Source organism: Pipistrellus kuhlii, unplaced genomic scaffold (assembly GCF_014108245.1).
Source record: "Pipistrellus kuhlii isolate mPipKuh1 unplaced genomic scaffold, mPipKuh1.p scaffold_m20_p_11, whole genome shotgun sequence".
NCBI classification, from domain to species: Eukaryota; Metazoa; Chordata; class Mammalia; order Chiroptera; family Vespertilionidae; genus Pipistrellus; species Pipistrellus kuhlii.
Window position 1 is genome coordinate 7,810,314 of NW_023425416.1, and position 18,528 is coordinate 7,828,841.

At 43.5% G+C, this 18,528-nt stretch overlaps 1 protein-coding gene across 26 annotated transcripts in view; it reads left to right on the forward strand.

Moving 5' to 3' along the window:
• Positions 1-18,528, forward strand: part of CADPS (calcium dependent secretion activator) — a 410,937-nt gene that overhangs the window by 92,093 nt on the left and 300,316 nt on the right. For all 26 annotated transcript variants that reach the window (XM_036430660.2, XM_036430656.2, XM_036430652.1 and 23 more), the window contains exons 2-3: positions 6,864-6,977; positions 16,845-17,177. In XM_036430660.2, coding sequence (XP_036286553.1) covers positions 6,864-6,977; positions 16,845-17,177 — 447 coding nt within the window. The remainder of the gene's footprint in view (positions 1-6,863; positions 6,978-16,844; positions 17,178-18,528) is intronic.

Genomic DNA, 18,528 nt, shown 5'->3' on the forward strand with positions numbered 1-18,528 from the left:
CTTGCGTTGTCACCATGGCAATGACACAGGCATTCTGCACCACCCCAGCTGCTCCAGGCCTCTGGGCAGCATGGGAAGGTGGAAAGGCAGCTCCCAGCTGGAGCGAAAGTGGTAGTGGCAGCCAGGGGAAGGAAGGCCCATCCTTGCACAAATCTTTGTGCATCAGACCTCTAATAGACAATAATGTTGTGAAGGCCTGGCGGGGCGGGGGTGGACAGTGAAGGTTGAGTGGAGGGGGGCAAAGAGGAGAGAAAATGGGGGGCATCTGTAAGCAGTTGGACATTCCCCTCACAATCCAGGACTTGCCCCTAATAAAAGAGAAACATGCAAATTAACCATCACTCTGCTATGCCCACAATCAGAGTGAGTATGCAAATTAACTAAACAAAGATGGAGGTTAATTTGCATATGCAGGCATAGAGTGACCAGGAGTGGCATGATGCCTGCTATGAGGGAAAGGGAGTGGCAGAGGGAGCTACTGGAGTGGTGCTCTGGACAGAAGCAAGGACTTGCCAGTTCCTGAGTGGGCCTGGAGCTGGGACATGCCGACTCCCTGACAGCCAGGGAGTGGGGACATGCCAGCCCCCTGGGCAGCTGGGAGTGAAGTCAGGGGAAGGAAGGCCTATTCTTGCACAAATATCATGCAATGGGCCTCTAGTTTATACATATGAGGGCCTCTAGTGTGTGTGTATATATATATATATTAAAGATGAAAGCATTTTAAATATATATAGAAACTCATAATTTAAAAAAAAAAACCTCATATTATTTCATTGAATAGCTATTAGAATTACCACCATTTTCCCACTGAAAGTTTATCTGCTTTCTAAGTGAGAAGACTGAGGAGGAGATGACATTTATTTATTTAAGCCTGGCCTCTTCCAGAAAAGCATTTAACTCTCTGGCCAATTCAGAGAACAGAAGTGGCTTTTCCAAGATGACACAGAGGTGGGTAGAACAGGAACTGGAATTGTCCTTCTCCTCCTACTAGAAAAGCAGTTCTCAGGCAGTATCCCATTCTTGTTATGAAGAGCAACTTTATAAATAATGGTGGAAAGAGCAAAGTTTTTAGCTGACTTTTTTAGGTAAATTAGAGCTGAGAAAAGGATATTGAAAATAATTTATCTTTTGTGCACTTTACTCACTTACTTATTTAACAAGCACTTCATTTAGTGCCTGTCCTGTGTAAAGCATAAGTTGGCCCTGGGGAAACATTGCTGAACAAATCAGCAAGACGATACAGATCATCTAACAAATTCAGCCATAACTGACAAGTATTATTGAAATATATTTAAGTGAAAGGTGTACAATGTAATGATTTGATACATGTATATTTTGTAAAATGATTATCACATTAAGGTTAATGAACATCTCCATCCCCTGACATAATTACCATTTAGTACTATTAGCTATAATCACCATGCTGTATATTAGATCCCTCGAGCTTGTTAATCTTTTACTGAGTTTTATACCCTTTGAAAATATCTCCCCACTTTCCCCACCCTGACACCCCAGCTCCTGGCAAATACCACTTACCTCTGCTTCTCTTAGTCCAACTTTTGTGTGAGTGTGTGTGTGTGCGCGCGTTTTGTATGTGTTTTTGTTGTTAATCCTCACTCAAGGATATTTTTCCATTGATTTTTAGGAAGGGTAGAAGAGAGAAACATTGATGTGAGATAAATACATTGATTGGTTGCCTCCTGCATAAGTCCTGACCAGAGCCTGGGCTGGGGAGGAGCCTGCAACCAAAGTACATGCCCTTGACCTGAATCGAACTAGGGACCCTTTGGTCCACAGGCCAATCCTCTATCCACTTAGCCAAACCGGCATGTAAATGATATAATCCTATATTTCCTGTTCTCTGATTTTTTTTTAACTTAGCATAATGCCCTCAAGTTTCATCCAAATTGTGGAAACAGCAGAATATCCTTTCTTCTCATGGCTGAATAATATTGACTTGTATATATAATCATATCTTCTTTATGTATTCATCTATTGACACTTAGGTAGTTTTCATATCTTGACTATTGTGAATAATGCTGCACTGAACTTAGGGCTGCCAGAATCTCTTTTTGGAAAGGAGATCTATTTTCATTTACTTTGGATATAGACCCAGATGTGGGATTGCTGGATCATGTGGTAGTTCTATTTTTAATTTTTGAGGAACCACCATGATGTTTTTTATAGTGGCTGCAGCAGTTTACATTCCCACCAGCAGTGCACAGGAGTTCTCTTTTCTCCACAGGCAGGACAACACTTGTTATTTCTTGCCTTTTTGATAATAGCCATTCTAGCAGGTGTGAGGTGATATCCTCCTGCGGTCTCAATTTACATTTCCCAGACAATGTCGAATACCTTGTCAAGTACCTGTTAGGCATTTATATGTCTTCTTTAGGAAAATGTTTATTTAGATTCCTCATCATTTTTAAATCAGATTGTTTTTATTATATAGTGTATGAGTTCCTTACATATTTTAGATATTAACTCCTTTTCGGATACTTTGCAAATATTTTCTCTCATTCCATAAGTTGCCTTTTCATGTGGCTGGTAATGTGGTTTCTTTTGCTGTGCAGGAGCTTTTTTTAAAGTTGAACAAGTAAAGGTTTTGCATTTATTTAAAATTTGTTTTTAATTGTAATTGACATATAAGTAACATTATATTAGTTTCATATGTACAACATAATGATTCAACATTTATATACCTTACAAAATGATCGCTACAACAAGTTTAGTAACCACCTGTCACCATATATAGTTATTATGATATTATTGACCCTGTTTCCTATGCTGTGCATTATATTCCTGTGACTTATTTTGTAACTGGAGTCTTGTACTTCTTAATCCCCTTCCCTTTTTCCAGCCATCCCTCTAATCCCCTTCCCTCTGACAAACATTAGTTTGCTCTGTATCTATGAGTTTGTTTCTGTTTTGTTTGTTTGTTTGTTTTGCTTTTGAGATTCCATGTATAAGTGAAATCATACACTGTCTATCTTTCTCGGTCTGACTTATTTCACTTAGCACAATAACTTCTAGGTCCATCAATGATTTGCCCTTTAATTGGATTCCTTCCTCTTAAGTTTTTGTGTATTTTTATTCAGTTTTGGTTTATGGCTACCATAAGATTCATATACACCCATCTATATCTATAACAGTCTACTAAAAGCTAATAGGCATATAAGTTCATTCTCATTCGAAAAGCACTGAATTTTTTCTCCCCCTCCACTCTTTATGTTTTTGATGTCATGCTTTATATTTTTTTATTTTTATGTATCCCATGATTACTCATTGTAGTTAAAGCTAATTTTGCTACTATTGTCTTTTAACCTTTATATTAGTTTCTTAAGTTGTTAATTCACTGTGATTATTATATACTAGAGGCCTGGTGCATAAAATTTATGCATCGGGGAAAAGGGGTCTCTCAGCCTGGCTTGCACCCTCTCACAATCTGGACCCCTTGGAAGATGTCTGACTGCTGGTTTAGGCCCTATCATCCCTGTGGGATGAGGCCTAAGCTGGCAGTTGGACATTCCCCTCGTAATCCAGGACTGCTGGTCCTAACCACTTACCTGCCTGCCTACTTGCCTGACCACCCCTAACCACTCACCTGCCTGCCTTATTGACCCTAACTACTTTCCCTATCTGTCTGGTCATCCCTAACTGCTCACCTGCCTGCCTGATCACCTCTATCCACCTCTGCCTTGGCCCCTGCCACCATAGCTTTGTCTGGAAGGACGTCTGGAATGACATCTGGGAGATCCTTTGGCTATCCAGTCTAATTAGCATACTATGCTTTTATCATTATAGATTTGCATTTATCAGTGAGATTTTTTCCCCTTTTCCTATATATATATATGACTGGTTATGACCCTTTTTTTTCTGGATAAAGAAGATCATTTAACATTTCTTATAAAGCCAGCATAGTGATTGGAAACTCCTTTAGTTTTTACTTGTCCAGGACACTTTTTCCTTCAATTTTGAATGATAAGCTTGCTGCATAAAATATTCTAGGTTATAGATTCCTTTCTTTCAGCACTATAAATCATTACTCCCTTTTGGCCTGTAAAGTCGTTTCTGATAAATCAGCTGATACCCTTAAGAGGTTTCCCATGTATGTGACTTGATGTATCATTCTTGCTTCCTTTAAGATGGTCTCTTTATCCTTAATATTTGCCATTTTAATCACAATATGCCTTGGTGTGGGTCTCTTTGGGTTCATCTTCTTTGGAACTTTCTGTGCTTCTTGGACCAGGATATTTGTTCCCTTTCCCAGATTAGGAAAGTTTTCAAAGATTATTTGTTCAACTATTCTTTCTGCCCCTTTCTCTTTCTCTTTTCTTCCTGAAATCCCTATAATGTGAAATGTTAGGGCATGTGACCTTATCCCAGTGATCTCTTATACTATCCTCATTTTTTTTTTAATTCTCTTTTTATTTTCCTGTTCTGATTGGGTGATCCCCACTATTCTGTCTTCAAGGTCACTAATCAATTCTCCCATATTAACTAATCTGCTATTGATTCCTTTTAATATATTCTCCATTTTAGATATTGTTTTCTTTTGATTGGTTCTTTATTACATTTTTTATCTCTTTGTATTCTTCTATATACTCTCAAGTTTGTTGTTTTTTTTTTAACATACTTATGACCATTTCTTTCAATTCTTTATTACTTATCTCCTTTACATTGGGGTTTTTCTCTGAACTTTTTTCTTGTTTCTTCATTTGGGGCCTATTCTTCTGCCTCCCCATTGTTTGAATTTCTATGATGTGGCAAGAATAGCTGTCTCTCCCAGTCCTGAAAAAGTGGTCTCCGTGTAGGCTCTGATTTGGACTGTTTGGGCAATCTGGCTGGTTGTAATGGGTGCTTGAGGTGCCTAATATGACCTTTGGTCTGAAGAAATGGACTCCAGGTGGGGCAACCTAGAGTGTTTTTGCTTCCTTGCCTTTCTAATCTGGGTGGGGCTGCCTGATGTAGAGGGGGCTGCTTGGTGTGCTCTTAGCATGCCCCATGGCTTTAACTGTCTGTGATCAGGGCAGGGTCTGGGCAGGGCTACTTTTTAGCTCTCTGTTCCTCCAGCTTTGCCCTTTCTGGGTGGGACATGTTTGTTCTGTGTGCATGGCTGCACTTCACTAGTTCTGTTCCCTCTCTAGGTTGTACAGCTCCTCACATACTCAGTCATGCCCCTCATTCCACATGGTCATCCCTGCCTGTGTGCCCTGTTGCTTTAATTATCCACAGTCAGAGCAGGGTCAGGGTGCACTACTGCATGCCTGCTTCTTAGTGCCCTACTTGCTCTGCCCATTCTCCCCAAGGCCAGCCTTGTTTGTGCACAGCAACACCTCACTTACTCCACAGAGGGCACCCCTGAGTGTGGGTACCACAAAGTTTTGCTAGCTCCACATTTTCTTTGGGCAGGAGAGCTCCACATGGGCATGCAGCAGTGCCCACTACCTCAGCACTTTCTCTAGATGAGGAAGCCGTACAGGTGCGCACCACAGCATTGTGTCAGCACTTCACTTTTTTCAGGTGGGGGAGCCCCTTGTGTGTGCATCCCAGTGTGTGCTATGGTGCCCTCCTGTTTCTGCTTGCTCTGGTTGCAAGAGGGGTGCTTGGGGACATGCCACAGTGCTCAGCAAATCAGCCAGAGAAGCTGGATGGACTCCCGCCCACTATCCACATTCAGAAAAAATGTAAACAATGGCGCTCACCAGTTCCTCTTGTTCTGGGTTGTTCCCTCAGCTCCCTGAGAGCTCTCATGGTTTCCTGACCTTCTCTATGCAGTCCCACTCTCTAGCTTGTTGTGCAAAAGCTGTTTGATTGGCTCCTAGTTGTCTCTCAGGAAGAACTGCTCAAAATATAGGCATAAGTTTAATATGGTTTTGGGAGGGGATGAACTCAGCACCCACCTGAACCACCATCTTGGACCCACCTCCCATGCTGTTCTTAGATGTAGTTCCACTTGTATGTTTTTCCCTTTTGTTCCTTGTGTTTTCCTTGTCAGAAAACCACTAACAAGACAATGTTAAGGAACCTTTTTTTGGTTTGTTTTATTCTAGTAATTTTATAGGTTTGAGGGGATTAATTAATTATGTCTTTAATCTATTTTGCATTAATTTTTGTGAGTGATTAAGATAGAGATCCAATTTTATTCTTCTGCATGTGAATATTCAGTTTTTACAAAATCACTTATTGAAGAGACCATCTTTTACCCAGTGAGTGAACCTGGCTCCCTTTTCAAATATTAGCTGACCATATATGCATGGGTTTACTCTGGTCCCTGGGTGTGGTTCCATTGGGTTGCGTGTCTGTTTTAATGCCAGCACTAGACTTTTGGCCACTATAGCTTTGTAAAGCAGGGCGTATCAGACCACCCGAGGCACCTAGTGTGGAACAACCATCTCTAAAACAAACAAACAAACAAAATCAACCAACAAACAAACTGCCCGGCTTGCAGCAGTTGCCAGTTTCCATGCTGTAATTGCTCCCACATTGGCTGATATCTAGCTTCCAATAACATGTCACTGAATGTGGAGTTGGGGAGAGTCATGGGGTAATAGCCCATATATATCATCTCCACAATACAAACAATACATGTAAATAACCCCAAAAGTACACATCATAGTAAAATGTGACAAAATAATAAAAAAGCAATGAATGTTGAATATGTATTAACTTTTGTTTAACATGTTTATTTAACTGTAATTCATATTAATTTTTAGAAATGGCTGTGTTTAACAACTGCCTCAAAAAATTCCTGCAAACTTAGCATTCAGCTCTCACCTGCCCACCAACGGGCCTGAGTGTAAAGTCCCATGATCTTTGGATGGAACAAGTGCTCACTCTTCCTCTCCCTCTGTTTCTTCCAGATCAGCAAACAGCAGCTGCAGACCGTCAAGGACCGCTTCCAGGCTTTCCTCAACGGGGAAACCCAGATCGTGGCTGACGAGGCCTTCATGAATGCTGTCCAGAGCTACTATGAGGTAAGACACCATAAGGAAGGGTGGCGGGACCGCTCAGGCCTGCAGCCCAGGCTCAGAGGGCACAGCAGCCTTGGCCTCCCATAGAACTACTCCTCCTGAGGCAAAGCAGTGGGTGATTGGTTACAATTTTAAGGAATAATTGTATTTTATTTTGGGGGAAACTATAAGAAGCAACTGTTTACCAACTGATTTTTATACCAGGCCCTGTGCTGAGTGTTTTACATGCAATTTCTTGCTTCATCCTTATAGCAGTCTTCAGAGTTAGGTCCTGATATTATTTCCATTTTACTGATGAAGAGACCGAGGCTCAGAGAGGCTATGCCAATTACTCAAGGTCACACTCTTAGATACCACAGCTATAACTTGAAGCGAGTCAGGAGCCTTTTCCCTCCACTTACAACCTTTCTGAAGGATGTTAACATCTCCTAAGAACAGTGCATTCACTATCTTTCTCTCCTTGCCATTGAAATGGTGCTGTGAGTTCTTTTTGCAAGTAAGAACACTGTCAAAAATGCACCCCTATTCTCAAGAGAAAATCTAGAAGCAAGAGAATATATATTACAAGTAATTTTTCACTTTTAAACCTCTAAATTCTCTTTATTTAATAGTAAAGAGAATTTAGAATTCCACTAATGCTTTTTTTTCTTTTTAGTATTAAATATTTATTTACTTGTAAATCTAAGAATGGCAGCTGCCAGTGGGTACAGGGGGACAAGTGAGAGATGTTGGTCAAGGGTATAGACTTTCTGTTTTAAGATGAGTAAGTTCTGAGGATCTAGTGTACAGCATGATGACTGAGTTAATGACACTATTGCACACTTGATATTTGCTGAGAGAGTAGATCTTAAATAAAAAGAAAATGTTAACTGAGGTGATAGGTAGGTATGTTAATTAGCTTGATCAAGGTAATTATTTCACTATATATGTACATAAAATAATCACATTGCACACCTAAAAACATGTGTACAATTTAAATATATACAATTTTACTTCAAATTTAGTCATTATTCTCACATAATCTGCGTTGGCTATCATTGGTGCATCATTAATGGCAAGTGGACATGCCATGCCTTCCTATTGGCAATGCTTAACTGACATACACATTTTCAAAAATGACTATTTGGTCATTGAAAGACCTTTTACTTTATATGAATGTATTTTCGTATGATCCAGATATTTTCTGTGTTTGGAATCCTGTGCCTCAAAAGTCTTACCCATTGTCAAGACTAGATTGAAAGCATTAGAAACCATTCCCTAAGCATGGAAAAATGTATGGTATGTTGTCACATGCAATTCAATGTCATAACAATAAACTCTAAAATAGGTGTAAGGAAATCCAACAAACTGAATTTTTCACCATGGATTACTTTCTTTTTAAAATTATTAGGGTGCAGCCGAAACCGGTTTGGCTCAATGGATAGAGCATTGGCTTGGGGACTGAAAGGTCCCGGGTTCGATTCCGGTCAGGGCATGTACCTTGGTTGCAGGCATATCCCCAGTAGGGGGTATGCAAGAGGCAGCTGATCGATGTTTCTAACTCTCTATATCTGTCCCTTCCTTTCTGTACAAAATCAATAAAATATATTTAAAAATTTTTTTTAAATTATTAGGGTGCAAATTATTTCAGATCAGAAACATTGGTGCTCCTCCTTCCATTCCTGCTGGAGCAGGTGACTCCTCCTTTCACGGGGAGTGGAGCAAGACCACTATTAGACCTTGGGAAAATGTTATTGATTAGCTTGCCAATTACTTTTTCATAGTAAACAGCCTTTGTCTTTATGATATTTGCCGAGTCCGGCCACAGACTCATTTTACATGCCATTTCCTCAGTGCAATTTCTATGCAATCTATTTTAGAAGTTTTCATGCTTGTCAAATTTAAGCTTTTCCTTTACATTTTATAAGCTGTATCAATTATTGACAATAAGGGCCAAACTTACTGCTTTGCCTGATGTGATGTAAAGTTTTGGTTGCATTTAATGAAAAGTGGAGATGAGATTTGGAATCATTATGAGGGTGTGGCAGTGAATAACTTGAATACAGTTTACAACATATCTGTCTAGAAATGGCCAGGAAATGAAATGAATCCCTGTCCCCCCACCCTTTCTTCAAGTTCTGAAAGCCAGTTCTGACCAGACCCAGATGGAACCTTATCGATAGTTTATGTTTAAAGTCATTTACCAGTTTATAAATTTTGAGAATGCTCATCTCAATTAGAAAGCTCATTTGACTAATGACATAAATTAAAAGGAAGCGCCATTTCTATCCATTAATTAAATTTGAAAATTAGAAGTCATCAGCATGCTAATGAGTCTCTGTCAATTACCATTATATCTACAGTGACCCTATATTTTCTTCTGTCCTGGCCAGTTTGTTTGAAATCACTTTTTTTTTTTTTTTTTAGTCTGATGAGAATCCAGGCTTTGAGAAATTACTGAATCTTGATTGTTTAAATTTCTTTATTGATTAAGGTATCATATATTTGTCCTCCCCCCTCCACCCCATTCTCATCCCATATCCCTCCCCACACATGCCCCCACCCCTGTGTTTTCCGTGACCACTGGTTAGGCTCATATGCATGTACACAAGTCCTTTGGTTGATCTCTCCCCTTTATCCGCACTTTCCCCTACCTTCCTACTGAATGATTAATGTTGAGATTTGGGTAACAGGAAATAAGGTGGGGTGTTAATTGTTAGCCACAGTCATCAGTAATGCTCAAAGCCTTATGGTCATGTTTCCTGGGATCCTCTGCAGCACAGACCCCCCAGTTAAGGGTCAGGGGAGCACTGCCTGGCAGAGCCTAGGTCTGTTCCCCCTCTCTCCCCCCTTTCCTTTGATCTCGGTGATGGAGAAGCTAAGGTCTCTTCCTCTCCCTGAATCTGAAATGCAATTACTTTTCTGTCAGTGTCTGTCTGAGTCACGAGTCTCTGGATTACAGATGACAGACACCTACTTCAAATTGGCTTCAAAATGAGATTTATCTGCTCAAGCCTTTGAAAGCCCAGGGAGGCCTGGCTCAGCTGTGGCTCCATCCTGAGACGCAAAGGTGCAGCGGGACGAGCATCCTCCTCCACACACTCGGCCTTGCTCTCGTCCCCGGCTTCCTGCTCAGGCAGGCTGGTCCCCTGCAGCCCCAGGGGCACAGAGAGCCTCTTCACTGGGAGTCCCAGCAGAGGGCCGGGTGATTGAATGGAGGGACACGGGTCAGGCATGTCTTTTCTGAAGCCAATCACAGTAGAAGGGGCTAGAACAGAGCGGGACTCAGGCCTACGACACACAGCACCTCTGAGCCCGAGTGCAGGCTCAGTCCCAGCAGAGCCATCGGTATTGAAATACAATGGTTTCCCAGTAAGAAATTAGGGTGACTTTTACCAGGAAAAGGGGGAATGTATGCTAGTCAGAAAAACTTCACATGTATTCTCTTTCTAAACTCTCTCTCAAACACACACACACATTTTCTCACACACACACACTCTCACTCACATACACACTCACACACACACTTTCACTCACACACATACATTCTCACTCAAACAATTTCACTCACACACACACTCTCACTCACACACTTTCACACACACACTCTCACACACTTTCACTCACACACACACTCTCACTCACACACATATACTCACCCGCACACTTTCACACACCTCTCACTCATGCACTCTCACTCACACACTACTCACACTCAGTCACACACACTCAGTCTCACACACACTCACACACACTCATTCACATGCACACTCTGTCACACAAATACACTCTCACTCACATACATGCACATATACTCATTCACATGCACACTTACACACTCAATCACACACTCACTCACACACACTCACATACACAAATATACACTCACACACATTTTCACATACTCATACTCACATACACTTTCACTCACACACACACATACTCTCTTTCTCATACATACCCCACCCACCATGTCACACCTCCAGTCTACCAAGGTAACGTCATTAAGTAAAAAATCTTTACTCAAAGTTCTGAGATTATTGCACTAGGCCAGTGGTCAGCAAACTACAGTTTGGTGCTGTTGACTAATGAGTTTGCCAACCACTGTCATATACTATCCTTTACCTCTTTGCACACAATATGCCACAGTTGCCTAATCCTCACAGCTTCCAAGGACATGGTAACGTTTAGTCTAGCAGTGGTTGGCAAACTCATTAATCAACAGAGCTGCAAACCAGGGCTCATGAGCCGCAGTTTGCCGACCATTGCACTAGGCAAAGGCAAAGTCAGTGTCAAGTGTTAGCCTTGTGGTACTAAAGAATAGTGGCTTGTCACACACCAGAGGAGTAAAGACGGTTCCCACCTGTGCCCACCAGCCCAGTGTGGCCCAGGCTGGCCAGCTGGTGAGGCCTGGGCGTGAGCGGGGCCCGGAGAGAGGGAGGCCAGGCTCTCTGAGGCGCTCCGGAGTGTGTCAGCTTGCTTTATCCTTTCCTGGTGGCCCGGACTGTCAAAGCCGATCACACAGGACAGCGGCTAATCGTTAATCTCTTCCATTAGGGCTCTGAGGGCTGGGCACTCTGAGATCGCCTAGCGGCCCCAGCCTGATCCCACAGCCTCAGCCCGAGGCACCGGAGAGGCCTCATTCCTCCCCGGCCCCCACGTCTTCTCTCACCCTCAGCTCCAGCCTCACCGACACCTCCCACCTCCTTGGTTCTTTCACACGCTGGGCCGGGCCCTTCAGAAAGAGAGGTGGTGGAAGAGTTTTATAAAGCCGTTCTCATTCAGATCCCAGGAAGGAAACGTGGGGTGTGGTGGGAAGTGAGGGTACAGGTCGGTGAAGACACATGCGCACTGGAGCCCCACAGCTGACATCGGGCGTCAGCATGCACTGCTCTGACTTTGGCTTGCTGTCTCTTGTTTTCAGCTGATCTCCTCTAGCAAAGGCCTGGGTAGCATTTATCAAACTGCCTTTGAATGAGTATCACCGGATTCTCCAGTTGCTAGTAACAGAAACGGACTGCGGTTAAATTAAGCCTTAAATATAATAACAACAAGAACAACTGTTTGTTGTTGTTTTGCTATTAAAAGAAATATTCAAGCATAAGAAAAAATGGAACCGGAGCAGACTGACTGTAGAAAGACAGGCCACAGAATATAACGGGCGCCCTGTCACTAGTATGAATCTACTCCTATCCCATTTCATCCGGTGGCACCCCACTCTGAATCTGAACCCCACCATCCACCACAGGTCATCGTCCCAGATGTGCATCTGAAGTTTGCACCAGGATCCCTTAATTTTTGGTGAGGGATATCTTTAAGATCCAAACGTGCATTTTATTTTAGAAATTAACATTCATCTTGCCTTAACAGAGGTAAATTTTGTATTTTTTCATGTAGAAAGACTTGTTTTAAGTAATTAGAAAAATAAAGCATGCCAATTATAAAACTAGACAGTGTAAGAAAAAATCTAAAAGAAAATGGCTAGAAAAATACCTGTAATTCCATCATCCTAAACAATTACTATTAAATTGGGGTATATATCTCTTCAGATATTTTTATATGTCTGTACATTAGAATAGCTATTTGATTTCTGTATTAAGATGTAAAATTACTATGGTATATTAATAATCCACTTGTTTTAGTAGCACAGTAATTTTCAATCTCCTTTTTACTTTTGCGAAAAATCAACATATGACACTCTCATCAGTAAAATATTTTATTACCTATGATCTTGATCCAGGGTCATGCTCCTATCCTCCTAGCCCAGCTCAACCCTATCATTGGAAATCTTCAGGTTAACAACAGATCATGGACATCTTAGATGCCAGTGGAAAAAAATAGCTTATTTCATGGCTGCATGGTAATCTGATAAAAAAATAATAGGTAACTTTAGTTACATTCTTACAGCAGACACCATGCTCACCGGTTGACATTCATTGTCTGGTTGAATTCTTTCCCAAGTCCTACAAGGTGGGTAGCTATGATTCCCATTTGAGAGTTAAGGAAACTGAAGCCCCTAAAGATTAGGCCACTTGCTTAGGAGCAAAGCTAGCAACTGGCAAAGCCAGGATTTGAACTCAAGTCCTCTAACTAGAACCTGCTCCTCTTATGATGCAGCCATTCCCTGGCAGTAAGCAGGGTGTGTGTGTGTGTGTGTGTGTGTGTGTGTGTGTGTGTGTGAAGACCTTATTGACTTTAACACCTAGGTCTTTTTGTTCTTTATTTTGGATGGTGTCCTTTTGTAGAGCAGGAAAGGGGCTGTCTTGGTTTCTCAGCCTGTCAGTAAGGAAGTGGGTGCTGGGCCAGCTTTGCCCCGCACCATGTGCAGTCATTAAAGTACTGGTGTGCTGTGGGTTTCTAAAACAACCTTGAGGTTGCTTGGCTCTGGTGAGGGAGGGAGGGACTGATGGATGAGGGCGAGCCACTGAATTGATTGCCCTTCACCATTCCATATTTATTTGTTCATCTTCTGTCTCCCATTATGACCTATCTGGAAGTTGGCAGGGGAGTAGGGAGGATTTATGAATGTGCTGCATAGAATTGTGCCTGGGGTTGAAGTCCCTTGGAACAGTCCAAAACAAAACAAAACAAAACAAAACAAAACAAAACAAAAACACCAGAGAGCGCTCCCAGTACAAATGAGCATCAGTGTGGTTTTAGAGACACAAGCATGTCGGTGCTCAGAGGCTGTACTCAAGACAGGGCGAGGCTAGCCCGGGTCCCTTCTGATGGACTGAGAAGCCAAGACAGAGGATATGCCTGGAAAATTAGTTTTCTGCCGCCACCCCTCAGCCCCCTGCTGTCTCACATTTCATCTTTACTGTCTCCTCAATCTTCAGCCTCCTTCCTCACACTCTTGACGTTCCACGCATGTCCCCTCCTTCCGGGCCTGGCCATCAGAGCACACCTCTGGACAGATGGAGCCCTCTGCTTTTCAAAGTCCTTTCAGAAAGTTTTATCCCCATCAAAGAAGGCTGGCTGCATGCGCCCCATGTGACAGGGTGGGGTTCATAGAGCTTAAGTGACAAATGTTTGCTGAGTGGCCACAGGAGCAAAAGAAGGGACTGTGTCAAGCAGGTGATGTGTGCAAGATCCAGTCGTCGCCACCAGGTATAGACGCCAGCCGGGGTCATTTCCTTCCACTGTTATCAGCCCCCCTGCTATCTCACTTCAGCCCATTGTTGCAGAGACCAATACATTGTGCTTGCTGGTTTTGCCTTTACCTCTTGCCCCATCCAGACAGGCTCTTAATAGGGTCTTTGCTTTGAGAAGTCTGCTTTGTTCTTACTCATTCACTCATTCAATGTAGTACCAATTGCATGCCAGACACTATCTTAGACACTTGAAGGAGAAAAAAAAAAAATAGGGAAAAGCAGTTACAATTCCTGCCTTCCTCACACTTAGATATTACCCAGGAGTCACAAAGGCAATGACAAGTGTCAGCTATGGAAGGGTTTGTGGGGAAGGAAGATGGTGCTGAGGGCTTATGACTGGCCCAGCTTTATGGAACCCTGGTATGAACAGATGAAGAGGAAAGTGTGACTTCTTTGTTCATTGTTCTCAAGTGCCCTCTCCTGCTCATTAGGGCTGAAAACAGAGTTAACACCGGCCCCTTTGAGTTCAACAACACTTCCTGCCAGTTCTCGTGGCCCCTTGCAGGCCTGTTTTCCTCAGTAAAGACAGAGAATGTGAACTTGATTTTGTTACCTCTTAGCTTAAAACCTTCAACGGCCTCTCAGTGTCCTTCAGATGAAGGCCAACACATCAAATGTGGCCTCCCATGCTGTGGTCACCTGACCCCTTCCTGCGCATCTTACGTCAGTCCTTCTCCCACCCCTCACTGCCACAGCCACCCTGGGTGCTCTGGTCTCAGACACGTGGGGTCTGTACACATATTGTTCCCTATCTCTGAGAGACTGTCTCACCCTCTCCTTACCTAACATCTCTCACATGTCATTTCCAGCAGGCCTTTCCTGACCACACTAGAAAGGATTCCTGGGTTTAGGCTGGACCCCTGTACTTTCCCTGATAACGCTTGTCCCAGCTTGTAGCAGCTCTTTGGGTGGGATTATTAAGATGATGTCATGGAGGCGTGCAGGCTGGTTCTGCATCTGGCACCTGGCACAGTGCTTCCCACCTTCTAAGTGATCAGAGGAAGAATAACAGGTTCATAAAGAAGAATATAGATATCACAGCTGGAAGAATACCACCCCCAAATATTATAGTTCAACTGCCTCCGTGAACAGATTAGAAATTGGAGAGTCAGAGAGGGGAGGTGACTTACCCACTATCACACAGCAAATCAGTGACAGAACTGGCCTGGGACCATGGTTTACAGCTCCTGCCTCCCAACAAAATTTTTCTGTTTGCCTCCACATTTGTAAGTTCTTTGAGATCTAGATCTAAAACTGAGTCACGGTGTGTTCGGTGGAGAAACCATCTGTATCAACATTACAAAGTTTCAGGTGAATTCTTCAGCTCCTTAAGTGTTATAAAGCCTAAGGATTCATTTGAATATTTTTTCTAAAATGGATTTTTAAGTGAACTCTACCATCTCAGCTGAGGACCAGTTCTGAGGTGCAGGCAAGCAGGCCATGGCCTCTGGCCTGTGAAGCCAGACCGCAGCCTCCTTCTTCCTAAGTGAGAGCATGACCCTAAGTGAGAGTCATGGTGAGCGTGGGCCGCCTATCTGACCGCTCTCACCCAGGGAGCCCTTGAGGCAGCAGCGATGGAATGTGCCCCGAGCGATGCCATCTCCTGGCCAACCAGGGCGATTCCTGCACCCAGATGAGGAGCAAACGGTTGTTCTGCCTCTGAAAGGGCGTGTCTGCTCCCCTGAAGGGTGACCACAACACAGCTCACACGTGTCAGGTGTTCCCTCCAGTGGATATGAAGCAGCTGCTTCTCCACCTTGTCTACACCCCAGGGCCATGTGGCTGTGCTGGGCACTGGAGCAAGAGCAAACTGATCTCAAAGAATGAATGTCTTGGTCCCAAGACCCAGGCAGCACCAACAGAACAGCCCAGGGTTCCCACCAGGCAGGGGAGCCCCCAGGGAAGGAAGGAACCACAAGGCCATGCGTTTATAGGCAGGCAGTGTGAGTGGCCAGCGCAAGTCCCCTCCCCTCCCTGGAGTCTCCATTTTCTGTCTGCAAAATGGACTGAATGTAACACCTGCTTGCTAGGTTCACTTCCTCTCAAAGCGCCCGGTAATGTACTGGGGACACATGACACTGGGGGAACAAGAAGGACACAGTCCTTGCCCACGAGGTGTTTACATTTTGGAAAGGGAGACAGACATTAAATACAGATTTGCTTAATACTGGTTCCATTTCAACTGTGATCGGGATCACTGAGAGGCTACTAGTAAAACTAGTTGTAAGCAGAGGTTAACATTTAGTGCTATGTGAGGACATCAGCCCAGTTGTTTTACATATTACTATAATAACCACAACCATAACCTCTTAGGTATTAATATGGGCTATTTTTAAAAGTGCTTATCATACATTAACTCATTTAATCCCCATTTTAAAATACCTGTGATGAAGAGAGAACTATTACCCCCATTTTAGAGATGAGAAAACTGAGGTACAAGAGATTGACTTTCTGAAAGAACCATAGCCACTAAATAGCAAAGAAAGAACCCAGGCAGCCTGGGCTCAGAGTCTATATACCTTATGCTGCCTTCCCGGAATATCACTGCCTCAGAGATCCTTGCTAAGTACTGTTGTTGTTCTCATTTTCCCATTTGGATCCCAAGCCAAACGTGTGACTTCTGAGTTTGCACAGCTAAGAGGCCGTGGGGCTGTGACCACACGGGCCTGCTGTGATGCCTGTGAGCTGGTCTCCAGGACTGACTTTCTGATGTCTTTCCCGGCCCTGCTATCCTCAGGTGTTCCTGAAGAGCGACCGCGTGGCCCGCATGGTGCAGAGCGGGGGCTGCTCCGCCAACGACTCCCGGGAGGTCTTCAAGAAGCACATCGAGAAGAGGGTGCGCAGCCTCCCTGAGATCGACGGCCTCAGCAAGGAGACCGTGCTGAGCTCCTGGATGGCCAAGTTCGACGCCATCTACCGCGGGGAAGAGGACCCCAGGAAGCAGCAGGCCCGGATGACCGCCAGCGCAGCCTCTGAGCTGATTCTGAGTAAAGAGCAGCTCTACGAGATGTTCCAGAACATCCTTGGGATCAAGAAGTTTGAACATCAGCTCTTGTACAACGCTTGCCAGGTAAGCTGCCTATCACCTGGGCGCAGAGTGGTGAGTAAGCAGGGTCACGTGGTGACTTCTGTGTGCTCTAGACACCATGGCCTTCTTGGGCCATTTCTTGATTTATTAAAAAAAAAAAAAAAAAAAAAAAGCCAAACACATTAAAAATTACATTTTACAACTACATTGGTAAGAGTTAAATGTAATTCAGGCTAAAACAGGATGGGATGGTTATCTTCTGGTTTTAAAGGAATTAAAACATGTTGTGAGCCCCTAGGAGTCTGGTGGGCCTTAGGTACTGTGCCTAATGTATCTAAAGGTGAATCAGCCCTATGAGTAAGACCTAGCTCCCATGTGTCAGAAATTCAACAAGATCAAACTAATTGATTTTTTAGAAAAGAGTATTTTGCTTTTAAAGTAGATGGTGTTTCCCTCTTGAGGGGCTTGTACTGCCTCAGCTGATAGACCATTGGCCCTCCGGCCTGGCCATCAGGGGTAATTATTGGAAACGGAAAGCTTCCAGAGGCCTGAGTATGCCATGCCCCTGTGTTACCCTGTTTCCCCAGTGTCTTATATTAATTTTTTCTCCCAAAGTTGCGCTAGGTCTTATTTTCAGGGGAGGTCTTATCTTTCCATGCACTAGGTCTTATTTTCGGAGGATGTCTTATTTTCGGGGAAACACGGTAGTTACATCTGTAATCTCTGAGAGGATCTGAAGGGGCTAGCTGGGGCTCTGCTTAGGCCCAGCTCAAAATGGGCTTCTGTTTTCTCTGGATCAGGGGTTGGGGGTGTGAGGTACTTACCCTAGGTCTTCATTTCCTGCAAACCTTTCCATTATATTCCTGCCTTCATACAAACAATATTTATTGAGTGGCAGCTTTGCAATCTCTGCAGATTTCAGTGATTGGCACTTGGGAGCATTTGTTAAATGCACACGGCCAAGCCCAAGCCCTAGAAATGCTATTTCTGCATTCTCTGGGCAGGGCCTTGGAATCTGCATTCTAAACACAAGTGCTGCCCCCCCCCCCCCCCCCGATTGTTTTTCTGTCCTCCCCTTCTGAGAACCATTAGAGAAACTGAGCTATGCTATGGCCTGGTTCACCTGTGTCAATGCTGCCCCTAAGGTAGGTTGAATGGAGACACTAACGTATTGGCTAAGATTTATGCCTTGCTCAGTATAAGGCAGACCTTGGTAAATCTTAATATGACCCCCTTACTAGCTTATGGCTGCAGGGAGATAGCTAACCTCCCCACATGTGAGCTTGGGATGAAATTACTATAAAGAATCAGTGTGTATAAATCCCAGAGTAGCGTGCGGACTTTGTAAATCGTGGTGGTTAAAATATATTGTAGTCCACTGGAAGAGACAAAA